At 39.3% G+C, this 19,254-nt stretch overlaps 2 protein-coding genes across 2 annotated transcripts; one reads left to right on the top strand and one right to left on the bottom strand.

Annotated features, from left to right (window-relative positions):
• Window positions 1-1,811: 1,811 nt before the first annotated feature.
• asl (argininosuccinate lyase) lies at window positions 1,812-8,285 on the top strand. Its single transcript, XM_040032033.1, has 16 exons — window positions 1,812-1,972; window positions 2,198-2,392; window positions 2,804-2,887; window positions 3,645-3,701; window positions 3,794-3,891; window positions 3,991-4,068; window positions 4,162-4,239; window positions 4,317-4,369; window positions 4,492-4,554; window positions 4,664-4,778; window positions 5,483-5,567; window positions 6,309-6,368; window positions 6,461-6,544; window positions 7,052-7,132; window positions 7,655-7,761; window positions 7,912-8,285. Exons 1-16 carry the CDS (start codon window positions 1,958-1,960, stop codon window positions 8,054-8,056), a joined length of 1,398 nt encoding a protein of 465 aa, XP_039887967.1. The 5' UTR covers window positions 1,812-1,957; the 3' UTR covers window positions 8,057-8,285.
• Window positions 8,286-10,136: 1,851 nt separating this feature from the next.
• On the bottom strand, window positions 10,137-19,186 carry ca4c (carbonic anhydrase IV c). Its single transcript, XM_040032035.1, has 8 exons — window positions 18,695-19,186; window positions 15,949-15,996; window positions 12,622-12,786; window positions 12,332-12,477; window positions 11,908-12,000; window positions 11,760-11,826; window positions 11,250-11,413; window positions 10,137-10,912 (listed from the first exon to the last, which is right to left on the bottom strand). Exons 1-8 carry the CDS (start codon window positions 18,747-18,749, stop codon window positions 10,724-10,726), a joined length of 927 nt encoding a protein of 308 aa, XP_039887969.1. The 5' UTR covers window positions 18,750-19,186; the 3' UTR covers window positions 10,137-10,723.
• Between the last annotated feature and the right edge of the window lie 68 nt (window positions 19,187-19,254).

Below are 19,254 nucleotides of genomic sequence, written 5' to 3'. Positions count from 1 at the left end.
CAACATTCAGTTCTGTTAAAAAGAATTAGAACAATTACAATCTCATAGAAAAGCATTAGAGCTGAGTGCAAGTCAAAAAGCACCCAACTAGTTAACGAGTATTAGCTTAGCATGCTAACTAAAAATGCTACTCGTGAATAAAGTTACTACCCATGCATCAAAATGCCTGTAACTTTCAGGATACATGCTAGTACTGCTTACAATCAAAATACATGTTGACAATTACCACTATAAGAATGTTTTCCTTAATACACATACAAAATTGACAACAGTATCGCTCACTAGCACCTACCACCAGCTTGAGAGTTTTTTTCCTTTGCTGAGGCATGCGCTGTGCAGCAATTTGGAATCTTAACAGTTGCAGTTGCTGTGTTTGTCCACCAGGTGGTTCCAACTATTCACAAAGCACATCAATTTTGAGGAAATTCATTAAGCTATTTTCTAACTCTGTTACACTAGCGAGCTAACTTCCTGCTAACTTCTAACTCCGTTAAATGTCATAAATTCCGTTTTCATGGATGCCTGGATGTTAAACTCAATTGTTACACCTGGTAGAGCAGAACGCTGATCATTTTATTAAAGATGAAAGACTTTAGACAGTTTTTCAACTCTCAGTAATGCCATAGTGATTCGTTTGATATATGGACCTGCAGCGGCCCAGACACGCTAGTGACGTCAGACTTAACGACCGGATAACTTCTGCTTAGCTTTCCGAGCTTCCCTCGGGTCCTCTTAATTGTTGTGACAAGTGTTCGAAATGCAGAGAGGTGCGCTCGATTTGCCACACGGAGCAGCGGGAGAGTAAAGTACGAGGGAGGGGCTAATAATCGGCTCAGTCATTTTTAATGATCGTTGAAAGCCCAGATCATAATCGAGATTAAAATTCGATTAATTGAGCAGCCCTAATGTGAGCTTCTACTCAGGATTCTTTCTTCCAGTTCAGAGCAGAATTTCTTTTGTTGAGATACTGGATGTTGTGTTTTTCTCCACAATTTTAATTATAAGCTAGATACATTGCTGCTAACAGCAACAGGGATGAGTCAGTGAGTCAGTTGGGCTTGTGAATCATGATTCATGAGTCAGTAAAGTGATTCTCGAGTACTGAACGATTCGTTCATGATTCGCGTATCACTATTGTATAGCTCTTTTTTAGTCTTACTGAAGACTTACACAAATACATTCTATCTTATCCCTAGCTACCTTTTCTGTCACACCAAACTTTTGGACGTCCTACTTCACTGCATCCACAAATCTTCTCTGTGGTCCCACATCTTTATCTCCTACTTCATATTCAACATCCTTTGTATCCAAACCATCTCATCCTTCTCTCAGCCTTCTCCCTCTAACTCAGATCTAGAGGTTGTCTCCAAACCACTCGACCTGAGCTTTTCCTCTGTTGTACTCCTTTCTAATCTTATTATGGAAATGAAAATATCCTAACAATTGTAAGTGCATAAATAGTTTTCTTTACGTTAAAAATTGCAGTATTTTTCAGTGGTATTGTTGGTTTAGTTTAGCAAAATATATAACTTTGGAGGTCTTTCCAAAGAGTTAAATGTTCAACCATGAAAAACATAAGATATACTCCCTCGCAAAAGTGTTGTAAAAAGTAAAAAATTGTCATCAACATTTAGGATTTTATAAATATATATATTATAGACAATTTCCAAGATACCATGTTTGAAATCAAGAGTACAACATTTTAATAATAATAATAAAAAAAGACGTTTCCTGACGGAACGACGTCAACTCTGCTGACTGCACACCTGTTACGTTGCAACGGAGCCCTAAACGTAGCAAGACGCCGGGACGTCTCCTCTGACGTTTTTTAAAGCGACACCAACCGCTTCAGTGGCAGCAGCCTCGTTCTCGCCACACGTCCGAGTGTTTTAGCGTTAATTCAGCTAAGCTACAGCACCTACATTACATCGCTACAGACGCCTGCCGTCAGTTAAACATGGCCAGTACAGAGGTAAGCGTGCAAACGACGTACGGCCATTGGCGCGTTTGTTGTTTTAACACCCAGCTGGACACTTAACAACAAAAGCAAGCTGTCAAACTGGGGTCTCTTCTCCATTGAGGGCACATTAGCTAACAATAAACCAACCAAAGCCATGGAGTTTTACCTTGTAAAGTTCATGTTTTGACCTATTTGAATTTTTCTTTACTTTTTTCATGTTACCCTTTTCCTTCTCAGGGAAGTAAACTCTGGGGAGGTCGATTTGTTGGAGACACGGACCCTATTATGGAGAAGTTCAATGCCTCAATCGCTTATGACCAGAGGATGTGGGATGCAGACATCCGTGGGAGCAAGGCTTATGTTAAAGCTCTGGAGAGGGCAAAGCTTGTCAGCACGGACGAAATGGAGCAGATCTCACACGGGATGGCTCAGGTGAAGTCACAACATAAACCACAACTAAGAAAGATAGTTCAGGGGCAACCACAGGCTGGCAGTAGCAGAAAATCACTTGCATGGTTATGTGTATCACTGCCTTCCCTTTGGCTGGTTAATAGATGACAGCTGAAAATGTGCCATGGTGCAGGATTCCTCTGAGTGTGAGCTGCACAATGGTGTCATCATGTGACATCTGTCAGCTGCTAAACAGCCTTAGTTCTTCTTTCATGCAGCTCATTTTTTAGGGTGCCCTCTCTGTCCTGAGGTTCTGCTTTATTGGTGCGATTGTCATTATGTAACCAGGACTGACATTTGCTATACTCATGCACAGTTACTGAAAACTTCCTATGTATTAATATATTTTATTTACAGATTATATTTTAAATTAGTCCCTATTTGTTTCTGCAGATTTCTGATGAGTGGTCTAGAGGTGTTTTTGTCATCAAACCCGGAGATGAAGATATTCATACTGCCAATGAGCGCAGACTAAAGGTGAGTTATGGCTTGTAGAATTTCTTTTTCCTTTCGTTTTCATGGCAACACTCAGTTCAATATGCTTTATATCATAAGGCAAAGACCTTACAACATTAAAAAGAAAAGTGCAGTGAACAGAGTTCGACTTATGAGGTAGTGCTTGGTGACAGTGGCAGAGACCTCCAACCAGGACCAGACTCAGGGAGGCACAGCCATATGAGGTGACTGGTTGGGGTTAGAGGAGAAAGAAGAAAGGGAAATGGAGCATAGTGGAAGTAGAGAAGTATTTTTAAAAAAATATACAGGTTATGTTTTGCACAGTGTTCTAATTGTTGAATTGATCCTACCAAAAAGTGCTGCATGGTGCAGCAGAAGCTTGATAGAGCTTATTCCACATCAGTATTTTCCAGAAAACAATGAAAATTACATTTATAAGCTCTACTGTTGATTTTAGTAGAACACTAAATGCGTGTGCTACCACTGCTGAAAACAATTAAAAAAAATGTATACACATATATTGGGTTCAGATACTATTTATCGCTCCTGATGGCTGTTGCGATTTCTATTTGATGAGCGTAAGATTCTGTAAAATCGCTTTGGTCTTACCCTGATGTGTGGAGGATTTAGAGGAAAAAAACTGCCAACGATAAAATGTAATTTGAGTGTTTTATTGTTTCAGTTTTGGGCTATAAAACACTGATCTCCTCCTCCGTTGAGGGCTTGGTGATCGCTGTGGTGACAGATGTCATAGTCGTGTGGCTACATGTTTTCTCAGGAGCTGATTGGTGCACCTGCAGGGAAGCTGCACACAGGCAGGAGCAGGAATGACCAGGTCTGTGGTTGTGATATTAAAACTGTAATGATTTAACTGTTATAGAATAGAAAAGATTAAAATATTACCCTCTGTGTGTTTTGATTGATCAGGTGGTGACTGACATGAGGTTGTGGCTGCGAAGCGCAATCTCAACCCTTACGGACAACGCGCTTCAGTTGATAACTACCATGGTGGAGCGGGCGGCAGCGTGAGACAAACACACGCTGGCATACGTAAACATGTGCTCTGCTGTAACCTTGCAGTTTTTTAAAAAATGATATTTTCCATCACTTTTTCTGAAACTCAGAGAAATTGAAGTCCTTTTTCCTGGTTACACCCACATGCAGAGGGCACAGCCAATCAGATGGAGCCACTGGATTCTGAGGTGATCTTCCTGTACTGACATATTTGCAATTTTCCCGCCTTTCATATAAGACAGTGTGATGTTCACGTCAGTCTCGTGCATCTCTGTCTCCAGCCACGCTGTTGCCCTCAGCAGAGATGTGGAGCGGCTTCAGGAGCTCAAGAAAAGAGTTAACGTTTTACCTCTCGGCAGGTACGCCCTGAACACGCTCGTGTGTGACTTTCATTTTGGTCTCACAGATATGATAAAATGAATCCTGTTGTTTTCAGTGGCGCCATCGCTGGGACTCCATTCGACATCGACAGAGAGCTCCTGCAGAGAGGTCAGGCCAATTGGCTTTTTGTTACCAATGTCTTCTTGTCATTTAACTGTTGTTTTTTTTTATAAAATATGAATTCAAAAATGAGCAGAAATTACAACATTTGCTGTCCTCTGGATCTGCAGAGCTGGGGTTTGATAGCATCAGTCTAAACAGCATGGATGCCACAGGCCAAAGAGACTTTGTTGGTATGTAAACTGTACACACCAGGAAGCTTTCAGACTAAAATGGATCCAAGCAGTGAAAAACATTAACTCTACTCTGAGTCCTTTCATGTTCACTTGTCTGTTTATTTAGCTGAGTTCTTGTTCTGGGCTTCGTTGTGTTTGACCCATCTCAGTAAGATGGCCGAGGACCTGATACTGTACAGCACAAAAGAGTTCTCCTTCATCACGCTCTCTGATGCCTACAGGTCGGTTCATGCTTTTATTTTGCAGTTCTTTAGCAGTATGTAAAGATCTGTGATTTACATATTAGAAAAAAATTACTGGCACATAAGAGGAGAGCTGTTCAGGAGTTTATTTACTTCATGAAAGTTTCTTATTACCTATTTTATGGATAGTTTCAAGGCAAATTAAATCAATAATCAGTGTAAAACTAATAATTCAATTAAACAATCTAAATCAACAACAAATAAAGAAACTGCAATAATGCTAATCTACACATCCAATCACAGTTAGACAGAGATCGGAATGCTGCAGCAAGCAAAGGAAAAGGAACTTCAAGACATGTTGAGGAGGTAATTTAGCCATTTAAATCAGCTGTGTTGGATCAAGGGCACATATAAAACCTCCAGGACACCGGTCCTCGAGTGCTGTAGAGTTCACAGTTTGACAGTTCACTGGATTTCTGTGAGCATAATCTTGGTATTTAATCTATAATAAAACGGAGCCTAAAAGTCTACATCTCATCATTCAACATTTACAGCAACCAAAGTGCAAAGCCTGCAGTCACGAAGCTGTGTTATAAGTTAATAAAGTGAAATGAAAAGTTATGTTGGAATCATTATTTTCTCTGTAGTTGTGTCCATTTAGCACTGATCTCTCTGCTATGACCTACTCTATTTTATGCTGCATTTTCATTGCCCTTCATGTATATTTGTGTGTCTGTGTGTAGCACCGGCAGCAGTCTGATGCCCCAGAAAAAAAATGCTGACAGTTTGGAGCTGATCAGGAGTAAAGCAGGTCGTGCCTTCGGCAGGGTAAGCCTGAAGGGTTGGCTTTAATGCTGTCTTTCTACGCATGTCAGTAGCTCACACTTGCAATTTTATTTTGCCAGATAACTTAAAAAAAAAAAGTATAATATAGAAACACCAATGATGCTACAATAACTCTTTTCAATATCTTGGTATAGCTGTAATGTGCTGTGTGAGATCACTTCCATTAGTTCAAGTGTAGACCCTAAATCCTGTTTCTTCCTGTTGTAAATAGTTGATTCTTTGCTTTCATATTTTTACTTTTTAAAAAAGGTTCGATATGTTTAAAAGTGGAACTAACTGTAGATTTTTCTCTCTGGAGAACAGCTTGTTTTTCCTCTGCAGTACCAGCGCCCTCGTGTGTCCTAAAGCAGTCACTAGTTTTCCGTCACTAGAATCACAGTTGGCTGGTTTCAGTATGAAAGTACAGTGCCAAACTGGAGAAAAACACATGTTAATAAATAGTCTAATTTTCTAATAATTTAATATTTTATTATAGTAATACAATAGATCCTTCATAATTCATCATCAACACAGCTCTGTATGATGAAACCTGGGAACAGGAGGCAGAGGCTCTTCAGTGTGGAGGGTGATAATAGTTTTATTGTAGTTGTCTGCCTCGCAGCTACAACAGTATCACCTTTCATGAGCATTCAGACGTGCTGTGCTCTCATAGTCTTTACTGCTTTCATTCTTTACTCGCTGCAGTTTTCTCACAAAACTCTTCCTGTGATTTTTGTATTTCAGTGTGCGGGCTTCATGATGACGCTGAAGAGCCTACCGAGCACGTACAACAAGGACCTACAGGTATGAAAGTCGGTCTTCACGTGGTTTCACTTGGAAGGAAGTCAAGTTTCTCCTAATATCCAACTCTCTTTATCACTGTGCTCACCCTTCAGGAGGATAAGGAGGCCATGTTTGACTGTTATGATAATGTTCAGGCTGTGCTGCAGGTGACCACCGGAGTCATGTCAACTCTGAAGGTCAGACAATCAGTTCACTGCTGTTTCCTTTGAAAAATAAACCGAATACATTTCTTGGTTTGTAGATGGTAATTGATTTCCATAAAGACTATGTTAAAAAGTTAATATGGAAACAGTAACTCCTGTGTGGTTAATGAGATGCTTCATTTAAAGCTGAATCATTTCCACACTTCAGTGACATCGTGGCAGTTTGAGCCGCAGTGTTTGTATGCAGAGGTGGATTATGAGAATTGCATCACTGTCAGTCATCTTGCAGCATTAAACATTTTATTACAAGCACTGCTGAGGATTTGACAGAGCTGATTCTCTGTGGAGACTAGCAAATGACGTTAACGTAGAAAGATTTTGTAGGGTTTTAAGTTCTGGCTCCATAAACTCAAGGCTGGAAGTTGAGACAGTTTTCCAAACAAGAAGAGGAATTTCAGTTTTTCTTCAGTCTTTTTTTTTCAGTGTACAAATAATCTTGCAAACATTCGGGGTGTCCTTTAATTTTTGCTTATGTTTTAGATCAATCAGACTGTGATGGAAGCTGCTCTCAGTCCTGACATGCTGGCTACTGATCTGGCTTACTACCTTGTGAGGAAGGGGGTGAGTAGATCATATATCCTTAACATCTACATAATATAATATTTTAACTATTATATTATGTTATAGATATTCAGGATATGAAATTAATCTATATTATTTTTAAAAATTTTTTTAGAACAAGATAACAAATTACTGAGTATCAGTTTTGTAGTTTAGTTGTGTACAATATTCGAGGAAGTAATTACAAAGAAATGATTTCAAATGATGTCTACAGTTTGTACAGGAATTCAAACACTCTTCAGAGCCTTTATTAGGATACAAGTTTATTAGTCCTAGTAACTAGTCCTAGGTAAACTAGTGTCTCTGGGTAGTGGTTTATCTAACAAGTGAAAGCTATACCCTGTTTGATCCTGGAAGGAGACATAAATCTGTCAGCAAGGGTCTGTTTTGTCATTCTTTTTATTTTATTTTATTTTATTTTTTATATGAGTTTATTCGCATTAATTTTTCACTGCAAAATACTTTCCTGCGTTTCTGCATGTTGTGTGTTACAGTGTAGCTGTGTGTTATTGTGTGTTGCAGGTACCATTCAGAGAGGCCCATGGTCTCTCTGGCAAAGCTGTGTTTACAGCTGAATCCAAAAACATTGCCCTGAATCAGCTCACTGTGGAAGATCTCACTGCTATAAGGTCGCTGTCTTCTTCTCACACACAGACTTTTAAACTAAAAGCCTAAAACCTTCCAAATGAATCATTTTCTCTTCCTTTGAGTTCTATCATGTTTTTCATACCATAACTTTAAACTCCTCTTTCTTTTCTTTGTCTGCTCTGTACCTTCAGCCCTCTGTTTGGAAGTGACGTGTCCTCAGTGTGGGACTACAGGAGCAGTGTGGAGCAGTACAGCGCCCCTGGAGGCACAGCTAAGAGTAGCGTCGCTGCACAGGTGGAGCATCTGAGGAACTGGCTGAAGAAACATGCACAGTGACCTCTCGGTGTCACTCGGTGTAACCTTTAGAATCAGATTTGCAGAGCGAGGTTGAAGTGAAATCTTTATACTTTGAGAACCACATTGCCTCCCAAACATTTCATTCTTCTCTCTTTAATATGGAGTGCCATTTCCATCCTGTGCAAACATGTGATGTTTGTCATTAATTGTGTACAAACTGGAAACTGACCAGTTTTAAATACCTGAAAAGAAAATAAATAGTGCCATGGCAGGTTGATTAAGTCTGATTTCCACCACAAAAACATCTGATGTGATTTACTTTACTCTCTAGCCATCCTAAAGACACACACAGCCTATTTTACTGCACAGACAAGAACGTGTATTTATTTATGTCACACAAGTGGATCCAACATTACTTTATGGCAGGTTTATGCAGGATTCACACCTGCGCTGACAATTGAGAGAAACTCTGAGGTGCCTGTTTATTTAAATGCTCCAGTGTGGCCGTTAACCAGTGAAGTCATGTAATGCAAGCATGGTTTCCTGTTGTATAGGAACAAAGTTACCAACAGTCGGCTATGATAAACACAACTGACCGGGGCAGAATGAACTGCAAGGCAGATTTATTTCCATGGTGCTTAAAACAGTCAGTTTCATTCATTTTAAACTGATCTAATTGAATCTGTAGAAATCCAAATTGGTGAATACTCAATATAAAATCAGTCTCACTCACAGTAAGGGTTCAGATAAATCCACTGACGTCAGCTGTTAGTTTACTGATTGAAGTTTTGGGTTTGGATTTTGCACATCATAAGAAGTCAAGAAGTTATTACTCTGGCAGAGGATTAATATTAATGTATACTTCATTGATCCCCGTGGGGAAATTACTGTCTCTGCATTTGACCCATTCACTCAGGGAAGCAGTGGGCAGATGCACCGGGGATCAGTGTGTAGGGACAGTGCCTCGCTAAGTGGTACCTCAGGGTAGCTGTTCAGTGGATTCGAACCCCCGACCTTCCTATCATGGGGCGACCACTCTACCTACTGCTCATTGGATTGCTGGAGGATTACTGGAGTTTAGATCTTAATTAAAACATGCACAGGTACATTTATGAGATGCCTTAATTACCAAATGCTTTGTTAAACTCTCTAAACAACAAAGATACAAATATATATACATGAAAAGCAAAGACAAAAATAGTAGAATAAAGGTTAATATTTAAAGAATCTCTCATGTTTTGAAAAAGGAAGAAAAATATGTTAAACCTCTAATTCTAAATATCTGTTTATTACTTTTGTCCACAAAAACATCTAGGAGAAAATAAGCGTTAATATAAAGCAGTAAAACATGAATATTAAAAACTGACCCCCCCCTCCTAAAGCCCCAAGTGCTGCAGGGTACTAAAGCTCACACACATACTATGTTGGTTTTCGGTTTCCTAGGCCAGAAATACTGACATAATTGAAGTCAGTAATACTTTCAAATTCAAATCTACTGCCATGTTAGTGGCTGGGTGACTTCAGCTGAAGTCGGCATGTGCTAATTAAATTTGATCATCATACACATTTCTGTTTGAGATGAAGATGGTGCTGCTTTATGGTTTCAACGTTTTAAATTGGTCTGGTCTGAATCAGTTGATCGGTTTGTTTTTCTTTCTTTCAGCTTCTTTCCACAAAGAGAAAAATCCCAAAGAATCATCATGCATCCCTTCAAATCACCAGAAAACGTTCATGTAGCTCAGATATGTCTATGGTGGGGAGGAAGAAAGTAAATATAGGAAGTAGGTCTTCTTAAATAGCACATATATGTTTGCATTTATGAAACACGCCCAGTTAGCTGTTTTAACTAGTATTACTGTGGAAGCTGCCATTCTTTGCATGCTCCACCACAGCTGGGACATCAGGCTACAGGAGCCGAGTGCACTCACATTTTAGTCAAAACTTGCCTGGATCATTTTCACACCACTACCGAATTAGTTTGGCGACTGAGACCAGTTCCTCTAAAGGCTGTTGTTATCATTCTGCTCAGTACAATATGTGAATCTGTACAGATTTAATGACAAACAATCCAGTATCTTCAGAATCAGAACACTTTAATAATCTCTAAGGAAATAAGTTTGACACTGCTGATGGTGGTGCTAGGAGAAAACTATCTAATAGGGTTGTACGAGACACTGCCTGGCAGTCATGTACCTAAATGTGGGCATTGCTGCTGATGTGATCAACTTTAATTGATGGTAATTTGTCAGGAAAAATGGATCATCTTAAAAAATGATTAAGTATGAATACATTACCAATAGTTAACGCAAAACAACTGCCCCTTTTAAGGGTAGCAGTGGCATTTTTAATAAAAACATTTCTTTGCATCTCTAATTTTTGCATACCCTCTGATCTGCAGAGGAAGGCTGAGCTGTGTGTATCTAGCTCTATGTACTTATCTTCTGCTTAACTCAAAAAGGGACCATTACTTACTAACGATACATCATGCTTTATCATGTGACTAAGATTCATCAAGAAAATGTGTACTGAAGTTATAACCCAAGGAAGGGGTTATAAAGGCAAATACTTTTTCACAGAACTGTATATATACAATCAGACTTTGAGAAGTCACTCCCTGCTGGCCATAAGAAAAAATGCAGATTTAAGACTTTGTGCGTTGGCTTCGCTGTTCAGACTTGAAGACTATGCCCATTTCTTGCTGCTCATTCAGTGTGCCAGACCCAGCGTAACAGTCACAAATGATAAAAACAGACACCAAAAATGTGTCGCAGTTGTCTGAGCTGTACCCGACTTTGAGGAGTACACAATCCTGCCATCCAGCGGCTGCGTAGGTCGGAAAATGTCAGTCATGGGCTGCCCTGTCCAAAAGCGACACTGCTTAACTATCGCATCCAGCTGTGAAGTGGAGAGGGAAAAAATGTGTTTGAGGAGATGAAGAGTTGTTTAAAGAAGGAAAGTTGTTGTAGGTCTTGACCTCTTAAATGCAAAGTGTTTCTGAAAAGTTTTTTTCTTCCCCCAGGCGTTTTCTACTTTTGTAGTTTTAATAGTTTTATTTTGCATTTTAATATCACGTCTCCATAACATCTTCAAATATGCTGTTTTTGTTTACATTGTGAAAGAGTAAATAAATGTCCGTTTGGAGGTTCACAGGTTTATGGATGAAATGCAACCAAAAGCACTAGTTTCTCTACTGTGAGCCTTTTATCTCTTTCACTTATTTATTCTTGCTCACCTGTCGACTACTGATGGCCAGCTTCCTGTGAAACACTGTCCAGGCAACTGCCTGCTCACATCCCGGCGTTGTCATGGAGCCCACGTAGCGGTAGTAACCTTGTAGGTCCTTTGCAGCTGGGATAATGTCACCAAGTCTAAAGTTTGGGATCACTGTGGTGCTGCCTTCATGTGACAAAGAAAGAAGCAAAGTCAGGACTGAATAAAGCTTATTGTGCCCTGATGTGGGAAACAATTATTTGATCCCAATGTGGATCAACTCCTCACTTTATTTTAATGGAGAGAAACAGATTATCCACCAAAAATCCTGAAAAAAAATTATTACATGAAAGCAATAAACTGACTTATTGAATTTAAGTATTTGATCTCCTGCAAATCACAGATGGGAAGATAGATTACAATCAATCGATTAATTGCAGATACTCCTCAACTGGTTATATGTATAAAGCACACCTATCCACAGAAATCAGTTTCTTCCAACCAAAGAGCTGCAAATTAACAGCATACATACCGTTGTTTTGTACGCGGCCCAGCGCATCTATTACTGTGTCCAAATGAGGATGATCATCCGCTGTTTCCTGGAAAGATACCATCAACACTATGGCGCAAGTCACGTCTTAACATTTTATTAAGAAGGTGAAAACATCACAGTGTATTACCTCAAACAGGAAGGCGAGCAGAGCTATACCTGCTGTGTCATGTTCGGCCTCCGCCAGAGAGCTGTACGGCTCCTTAATGTGGACTATGTGCATCTGTATAAAGAAAAGAGTACTGTACTGCATCAAGGGCCCTTTCTGCTTTCAGAGATCAGATCAGTCACATAATTTTTTCAACAATGGATATAACAATATTAATAAAATGTTATTAATGACCCTGCTGTGTCATTGTGGTGTATCTGTTAGCCTTACTGAGCAGATTTAAGGTAAATAAAAGGGAATAATAAGGGAATAAAACATGAAATTTTTCACACTAACATAACCGCCATGCTTGAACATTTTTGATGTCAGAAAACCAAATCCATGTGCCAACAAAATTATTGACCTCTATTCAAATCTTTTATAACTTTAATGATGACTCCTTTACCTCCATGGGGAATCTCTCTCCGTCAATGGTGTGCTCTGATCCTGGTCTCCCATTCCCTCCCCAGTGGAGGTGAAATTGGGCGGCTCTGTAGTGACCTGGCAGAGCTCCCCCAATGAATCGAACAGACGGCGGCAAAGCAAAGTGGGCTGCAGGGGCGAGAGATTGTCACTGAGCAAAGGTATTATGTTACTTTAACAGTTATTTTTATGTAAACATGTTGAAAATATTTGGTCGTTAAGGGAAAAAACACGCTCTGTGTGTCAGACTGGATAAGATCGGCTCTTCATTACCAGAGTGCCCTTTGTTTTCCACTGTCATGTTGATTGTGTCGGTGTGGCCAATGAAGTTGAAAGGTGACAGGGCGATGTCGATGTGGACTTTGCTGGTCACGATGTTAATCGGTGACTGACGTAACCCTCCACATTTTGGGAATTGAGTAGCCCAGTGGTTGGGGTCTAAGCGACACAAACAGGAAAAGCAACAGCATCATCAGATTTTAGGCTTCACTGACCATACAGAGTGCTGCCTCTCAGAGAGTCCATGAAGACTGCCTCCCCCACCCATGCTGGCTGAAAAGACAGGATGCCTGCCTATTTACGTAAACGCTTACATATTGTATTTTTTAAAGACTTATTTTGGGGCTTTTTTGCCTTTGTTCATCAGCTGAACAGCGAAGAGTAGACAGGAAGGGGGCAGGAGAGGACACACAGCAAAGGCCTGCAGGTCAGACTCAATTTATAAAGCAACAACAAAATGAATAGTGCTCAGCCAATTCACCTCATGAATGACGAATATTTGCTGGTGCTGTAGATCTCAATGAGAATGAACATCACTTTCTTCTGCTTTCGTTTTGCTACTTTGCGTTTGCTTCTCACAAACACAAGAAACTGCACCTGTGTCCTGTGGCACTTACTAACAGCTGAATCTTGTTTTTTTTTTATTATCTTGGTTTAGATCTCTCGTTACATTAAGAAACTTTAAGATGAAATTGACTGTTTGAATTACCATCAAACTGATGCATTAAGATTCTCATGGGCACCTTCATGTTTTTAGTCTTCAACTATATTACTTAATATATTACTATATTAATTTGGTTTTTGATAGTGATCTGATAGTGTGTTATTTTTTTGACACTTTCAGGACACTGGTAGCAATTTTATTATAATTTTGTATTTTTATTTAATTTTTTACTTTTTATTTTGCAGTTTAGTTTTAGCTGGTCTCCAATGTGGGTATCCTTGTTTCAGTTTGTCTGAAGATGTTTAGTTTTAGTTTAGTTTGTTAATAGTTTCAGTTTTTAGTTTTAGTCTTTTTTTTTAAAATGTTATTATATTTAAGGAAAAGTGTTTTAAAAAAGTGTTTGCCCCCTTTATTATTTCCTAGTGTTTTGCATATTTGTCACACTTACATGTTTCAGATGATCAAAGAAATTTTAATATTAGACAAAGATAACGTGAGTAAATACAAAATGCACTTTTTAGATTATGATTTTATTGATTGAGGGATAAAGGGTGAACTAACCTAAACCTACCTGGTCCTGTGTGAAAAAGTAATTGTCCCTCTTGTTAAATCACAAATTAAATGTGACAAACCACATGTAAAAGATCTTAAAAAGCAACACATCATGTCACGATCTAAAGAAACACCTGAGAAACAAAGTCACTGACATCTATCAAGGGTTAAAAGGCCATTTCTAAGACTTTGGGACTCTGATGAAGAGTCATTATACACAAGAGGAGAAGACTTGGAACAATGGTGAACCTTCCCACAAATGGACAGCTGACCAAAATTACTCCAAGAGGGCACAAAAGAGCCCAGAAAAACTTTAAAGGACTGCAGGCTTCACTGCCTCAGTTAAGGTCAGAGTTCACAATTCAACAATAAGAAAGAGACTGGGCAGAAATGGAATCCACGGGAGAGTTCGAGAAGACCACTGTTGACCAAGAAGAACACAAAACCTCGTCTCACATTGGGAAAAAAACATTTTTTCGATCCCCTTGACATCTGGGAAAATGTGGACTGACGAGACAAAAGTTGAACTTTTTGGAACGTGTGTATCCCAGTACTTTTGATGTAGAAGTAACACAGCATTTCAGAAAAGGAACATCATACCAACAGTAAAATATGATGGTAGTGTAATGGTCTGGGGCTGTTTTGCTGCCATGAACCATGAACCATGAATTCTGCTGTCTATCAAAACATGAAGGAGAATGTCCGGCCATCTGTCCATGACCTCAAGCTGAAGCACACTTGGGTTCTGCAGCAGGACAATGATCCAAAACACAAAAGCAAGTCCACCTCTGAATGGCTTAAGAAAAACAAATGGAAGACTTTAGAGTGGCCTAGTCAAAGTTCTGACCTGAATCCAACTGAGATGCTGTGGTACGACCTTAAAAAGGTGGTTTATGTCCGAAAACCCTCCAATGTGGCTGAATTACAGCAATTCTGCAAAATTCCTCCACAGTGCTGTAAAAGACTCATTGCCAGTTATTGCAAACTGTTGACTGCAGCTGCTGCTGCTCAGGTTGTTCCAACCACTTATTAGGCTTAGGGGGCAATCGATTTTTCACATAGGTTTGGATTTTTTCCCCTTAATAATAAACACCTTCAATAATTTGTTGGTGGAAAACTAACAAAATACCTTCTAACTTAGAAACTATGACAATAACTTTTTGGCATGGGATACACTTTGAGTGTAGTTTGTGACTTTGTGTATAGTACACTAACAGGTTATTACAGTTAAAACAATTTTAATACATGTGCAATGTTTCTGAATTAGTAATATTTTATTTGGAAGATAACATAAATTTGTGTTCCAAAACTTGAATGAATGCCACATGTGTATTATAGCCACATAAATAAACAAATTAACTATACTCAGAATTATGTCAAATATATTAAAATGGGTTTCAACAGGACAAATAACAGGACCTCCACCTGTTTTTGCACTACAAATGTCTTAAAGTACAAAGAAAATAAAATGTTTATATATAAATTAAATGACTATTCCTTTAAAAGTAAATACTGCTCAGAAAGTGAGCTGCATTGGTGAAGGTTTGATCTCTGAGTCATTCTTGATTCATTTAACTATTGTTTTCCATGTTCAGAAAATCTTTTTCATTTTTCAAAAGTCCAGTGTTTCACCCGGTGGCTGTAGCTCAGGAGGTAGAGCAGGTAGATCACCTACTGATCAGAAGGTTGGTGGTTCAATCCCTGGCTCCTCCATGCCAAATATCCTTGGGCAAGATACTAACCCCAAGTTGATCTCCGATGCATCCATCGGAATATGAATGTGGTTAGAAAGCACTAAGTTTAGAGAAAGTGACTGGGTGAATGTGGCATGTTGTATAGAGCGCTTGGAGTACTCTGAGTAGAAAAGTGCTCTATATGAATCAGTCCATTTAGTTTTTATATTTTCCACATCTAGTTTTAGTTTAAGTTAAATGCAATAACTTTATTCTGAAACTGATGACGTTTAACCAAACAGATTTTTGGAGGCCAGTGAGAACCTCTGTGGTTAAGCCCAATAATAAAATAAATGGTTAAAGAAATGTTCATATCGCAGTGATTTACATCCTTGACTTGCAGGATCTTTGACACTTTTTGGATTTTCTTACCTCTGCATGGATCATCACAGGCATTCTGGTTTTGATAACACCAGTTAGCTGGAGAAAAAGTAAAACACTGAGATTAGACCCAGGAACACACACAAACAGACACACATAACCTGCAGTGTACACAGCGCTTATATTTATGTTCGGGATGGTGCTGCGCTGTGCCAGGCCAACAGTCTCCCTGCAGTTAATAAATGAATATTAATTAAGTTCACGCTCTATTAGTCACAGCGTTTAGATTTTTTTCTTAGTCAGCAACTAGCTGATCTGCTCATGTGTTTGTCCTCTGCACCTGAACTTTATTAGTCTTCACATGACACATGGGCTCAGTGTGTTAAAAATATGCTGTGTCCATTAATATGTTATCTGATAAAGCACAGACAGAATGTAGTAACATGATGTGTGATTACAAATGACTGATCCTTACGATTTATTGATTTATTACAATGAATCACCCTGCCTCCCTGCAAATTTAGTCAGACTGCTGAGCTCAGTGCACTTTGGAAAAGTTGCACAAAACCTACCTCTGCAAAAAGTGAAAAAGACATCCAAGAATGTGTTCAGTCAAATTCATAGACCCCCACACTTACTTCCTTTGTTTACAAGAACAACAAAAGCTGTGCCAGAACAAGAGAGTAGTATAAAAATATATTGACCGAAGGTCTTACAATAAAATAAATTAGCAGCTTACATTTAGTTTTCAAACATGTTTTACTCAGTTTAAATGTTGGAAAATGTGTCTGTGTGTGACAGTGAGTGGAAGAGATGCAGGCGGATTTTAATCACCCAGGTCAGCTGGTTGTTATTACACTGATTGCTTTCAGTGCAAAGTGGCTTTATCCGACCCCTTAACTGCCTCTGCACCGCTGCATTAAGCGTGTTCATTCAGCAGGTGCTGATGACGTTATTAGAGTTGTGCCGTGGTTGTGTATTGTGTTTCTGATGTGAATGAAAGTCCGGTGTTTGACTCTGCAGTGGGAATGAAAGCCGCTATAGAGAACCATTTAGCTAATATAGGAACACAGATTAGCCCTGCTGACTCCCACAATGCCGTCCTTTGAAAAGGGGACAGTGGTTCTCACCAACTGAGAACAATACACAGCTGGAGGCTGGCTTTACACCACCTGGTTCATTCACCTGTGTGAGACTGAGCAGCGGGGAAAAGTCAGAGTGAAGTCTGTGCAGTGATTACCTCGCTAAATTCCCAGTTTTACTTTCCTTACACTGACAATATCTTCTACAGTTCACCATCTGAGCTTTCAGAGTGGCTCCATGTAGCCTAAACTTGGAGCTTACACATGACAACGTGAATCCCTGTGAGAAAATAATTAAACTCTTACTGCATTGACAGAAATTAAGAAGGTAAGTAACAGCAGGTGCTGCTGATCAGTTGCACTTAATATAGAGTGAGCACCTGTGTAAAAGCAGATGTTTGGCAGTTTGCTGATCTGGAGCACTCGGGTGTTTGTTAACACAATGTCACAATCTTTCCAGGAGTGGAAGTCCCGGCAAATTTTATATGTCAGACTGTGCAGCGCTCAGAGAAACTGCAAAAACATCCAAGCGCTACATCTCAGACTCCAGGCCTCGGCTAAATGTTAAAGTTCATTACAGTAACCAGAAACAACAAGACATCTGGAGCAATGTCCTTTAGACAGAGGAGACCACAGTGGAGATATTTGGCCATGTTTGGCAGAAACAGAAACACCTAATACCAGCTTCAGGCGAGGTGGTGATGATAAGTGATTGATTTGGAGCCACAGAACTTTGGCACCTTGTAGTGAATTCGTCGACAGGAACTGATTGAAAAGATGCAGCAGGACCACAAACCTGAAGCTATGTTCCGTTCAAGCTATAAGAACGGCCCAAAGTTCCTCCACAGTGATGTGAGAGACTGATAAAACTATAAAGAAAACGGTTGCTTTAAATTAAAGTGTTGCTCTTAGGACCTGTGGAAATGTTCTTTTCATAGGACTGTAGCTCAGGACACTTAGAGGTTCTTCTGCAACTTGTTCTGGTTGGTAGCGATGAGTTTTTTGTGGCAGGTGTTCTTAAACTGGAGAAAGATATTGCTGCAAAGCAGACACTGGTTTGTTGACTTTTATGGCTCCATTCTTGTGACTCTTGTGAACTGCAAGCCAAAACACCTGCTCCCCGGCAAACTTTCAAAATCAATTAATTTTTTACGTAAACTTTAGGAAAATGAAAAACTCACAGATGTGAGATTTGCACATCCCCAAATGGGAGAATTGGTTGCTTTTCCACTGCTTTCATGATCTAAACGAACTGTTTTTGAGTCATGGACTTTGTTTCAACAGAAAAAGGCATCTGATGTTACCTCTAATCCGCTTTTTTCCACTATGATTTGCAGGGCTTTGTCATTTAATCATATAGAAAAACTAATGAGCCTATTAATTAGTAATAAAAATCATTGCTGTTTGCAGTTCAGCTCGTGATTTTTCCAGTTAATATTTAAACATTCATGAAGAAGTAGCAAGAAAATTCAAAATATGTTGTAGATAGTTGTGTTGCTGCTTTGATTCTTATAATATGGCACTTGTCTTCCCACAAATTACAGCATGTTTAATCAAGTGTGGCTGCAGATGTTTTATCGTCATATCCACCCTTTTGACTTAAACAAGAACAAGTTCAAACTAAAAAAATAGGCGCAGAAAACTGAAGCCCATCATAGTTCCTGCATTTAGCTTAAATGCAGTTATACTGTGTATATTATGTGTGAGTCCCCTACCTGTGCAGCGGGAAAGGAGAAGATGCAGAGTCAGGAGGTAGAGAGAAAAACCCATGATGAAGTCAGGCGAAGCTCCTCATAGACTAAATTTCAGCTGTCTTCACACACCAACTCAGCCACCTTTGAAGGTGGGAGGGAGGTGATTATTGTGTGTTTGTGTGTGTGTGTGTGGAAGTTATTCTAAACAGGAGAGGGGGGGGGGGGTGTCTTGGTGCAAACGTTCCTAATTTTAAGTTGTGTAAAACGAGAGAGGAAGACACCTGGTGGCAAAATGTACAAAATGATTTCAGCTGTTCCTTGTTTTTTATTTTTGACTTGATACAGCAGAAAAATCAGGAGGAACAAGAAAGTATTTTAACTCACAGGACAAAATGTCATTATTTACATCTGATTTCCATTTTCTATAATACATTAGTGCACATAATAAAGTGGATGTGTTTATTTGGAAAAACTTTAAAATTAAGCCTGGAGCTTTTGCTTTGCTATTTTGTACTTAATAAAGTGTCCGGTTAGTGTTAAGTGTCTATGGAAGTTAGCAGTGCAGCATCATTAACATCAGA

This window comes from Simochromis diagramma, unplaced genomic scaffold, assembly GCF_900408965.1.
Source record: "Simochromis diagramma unplaced genomic scaffold, fSimDia1.1 OVJJ01000216.1, whole genome shotgun sequence".
Taxonomy (NCBI): Eukaryota; Metazoa; Chordata; class Actinopteri; order Cichliformes; family Cichlidae; genus Simochromis; species Simochromis diagramma.
This window is presented reverse-complemented; position numbering and strand designations above follow the sequence as displayed.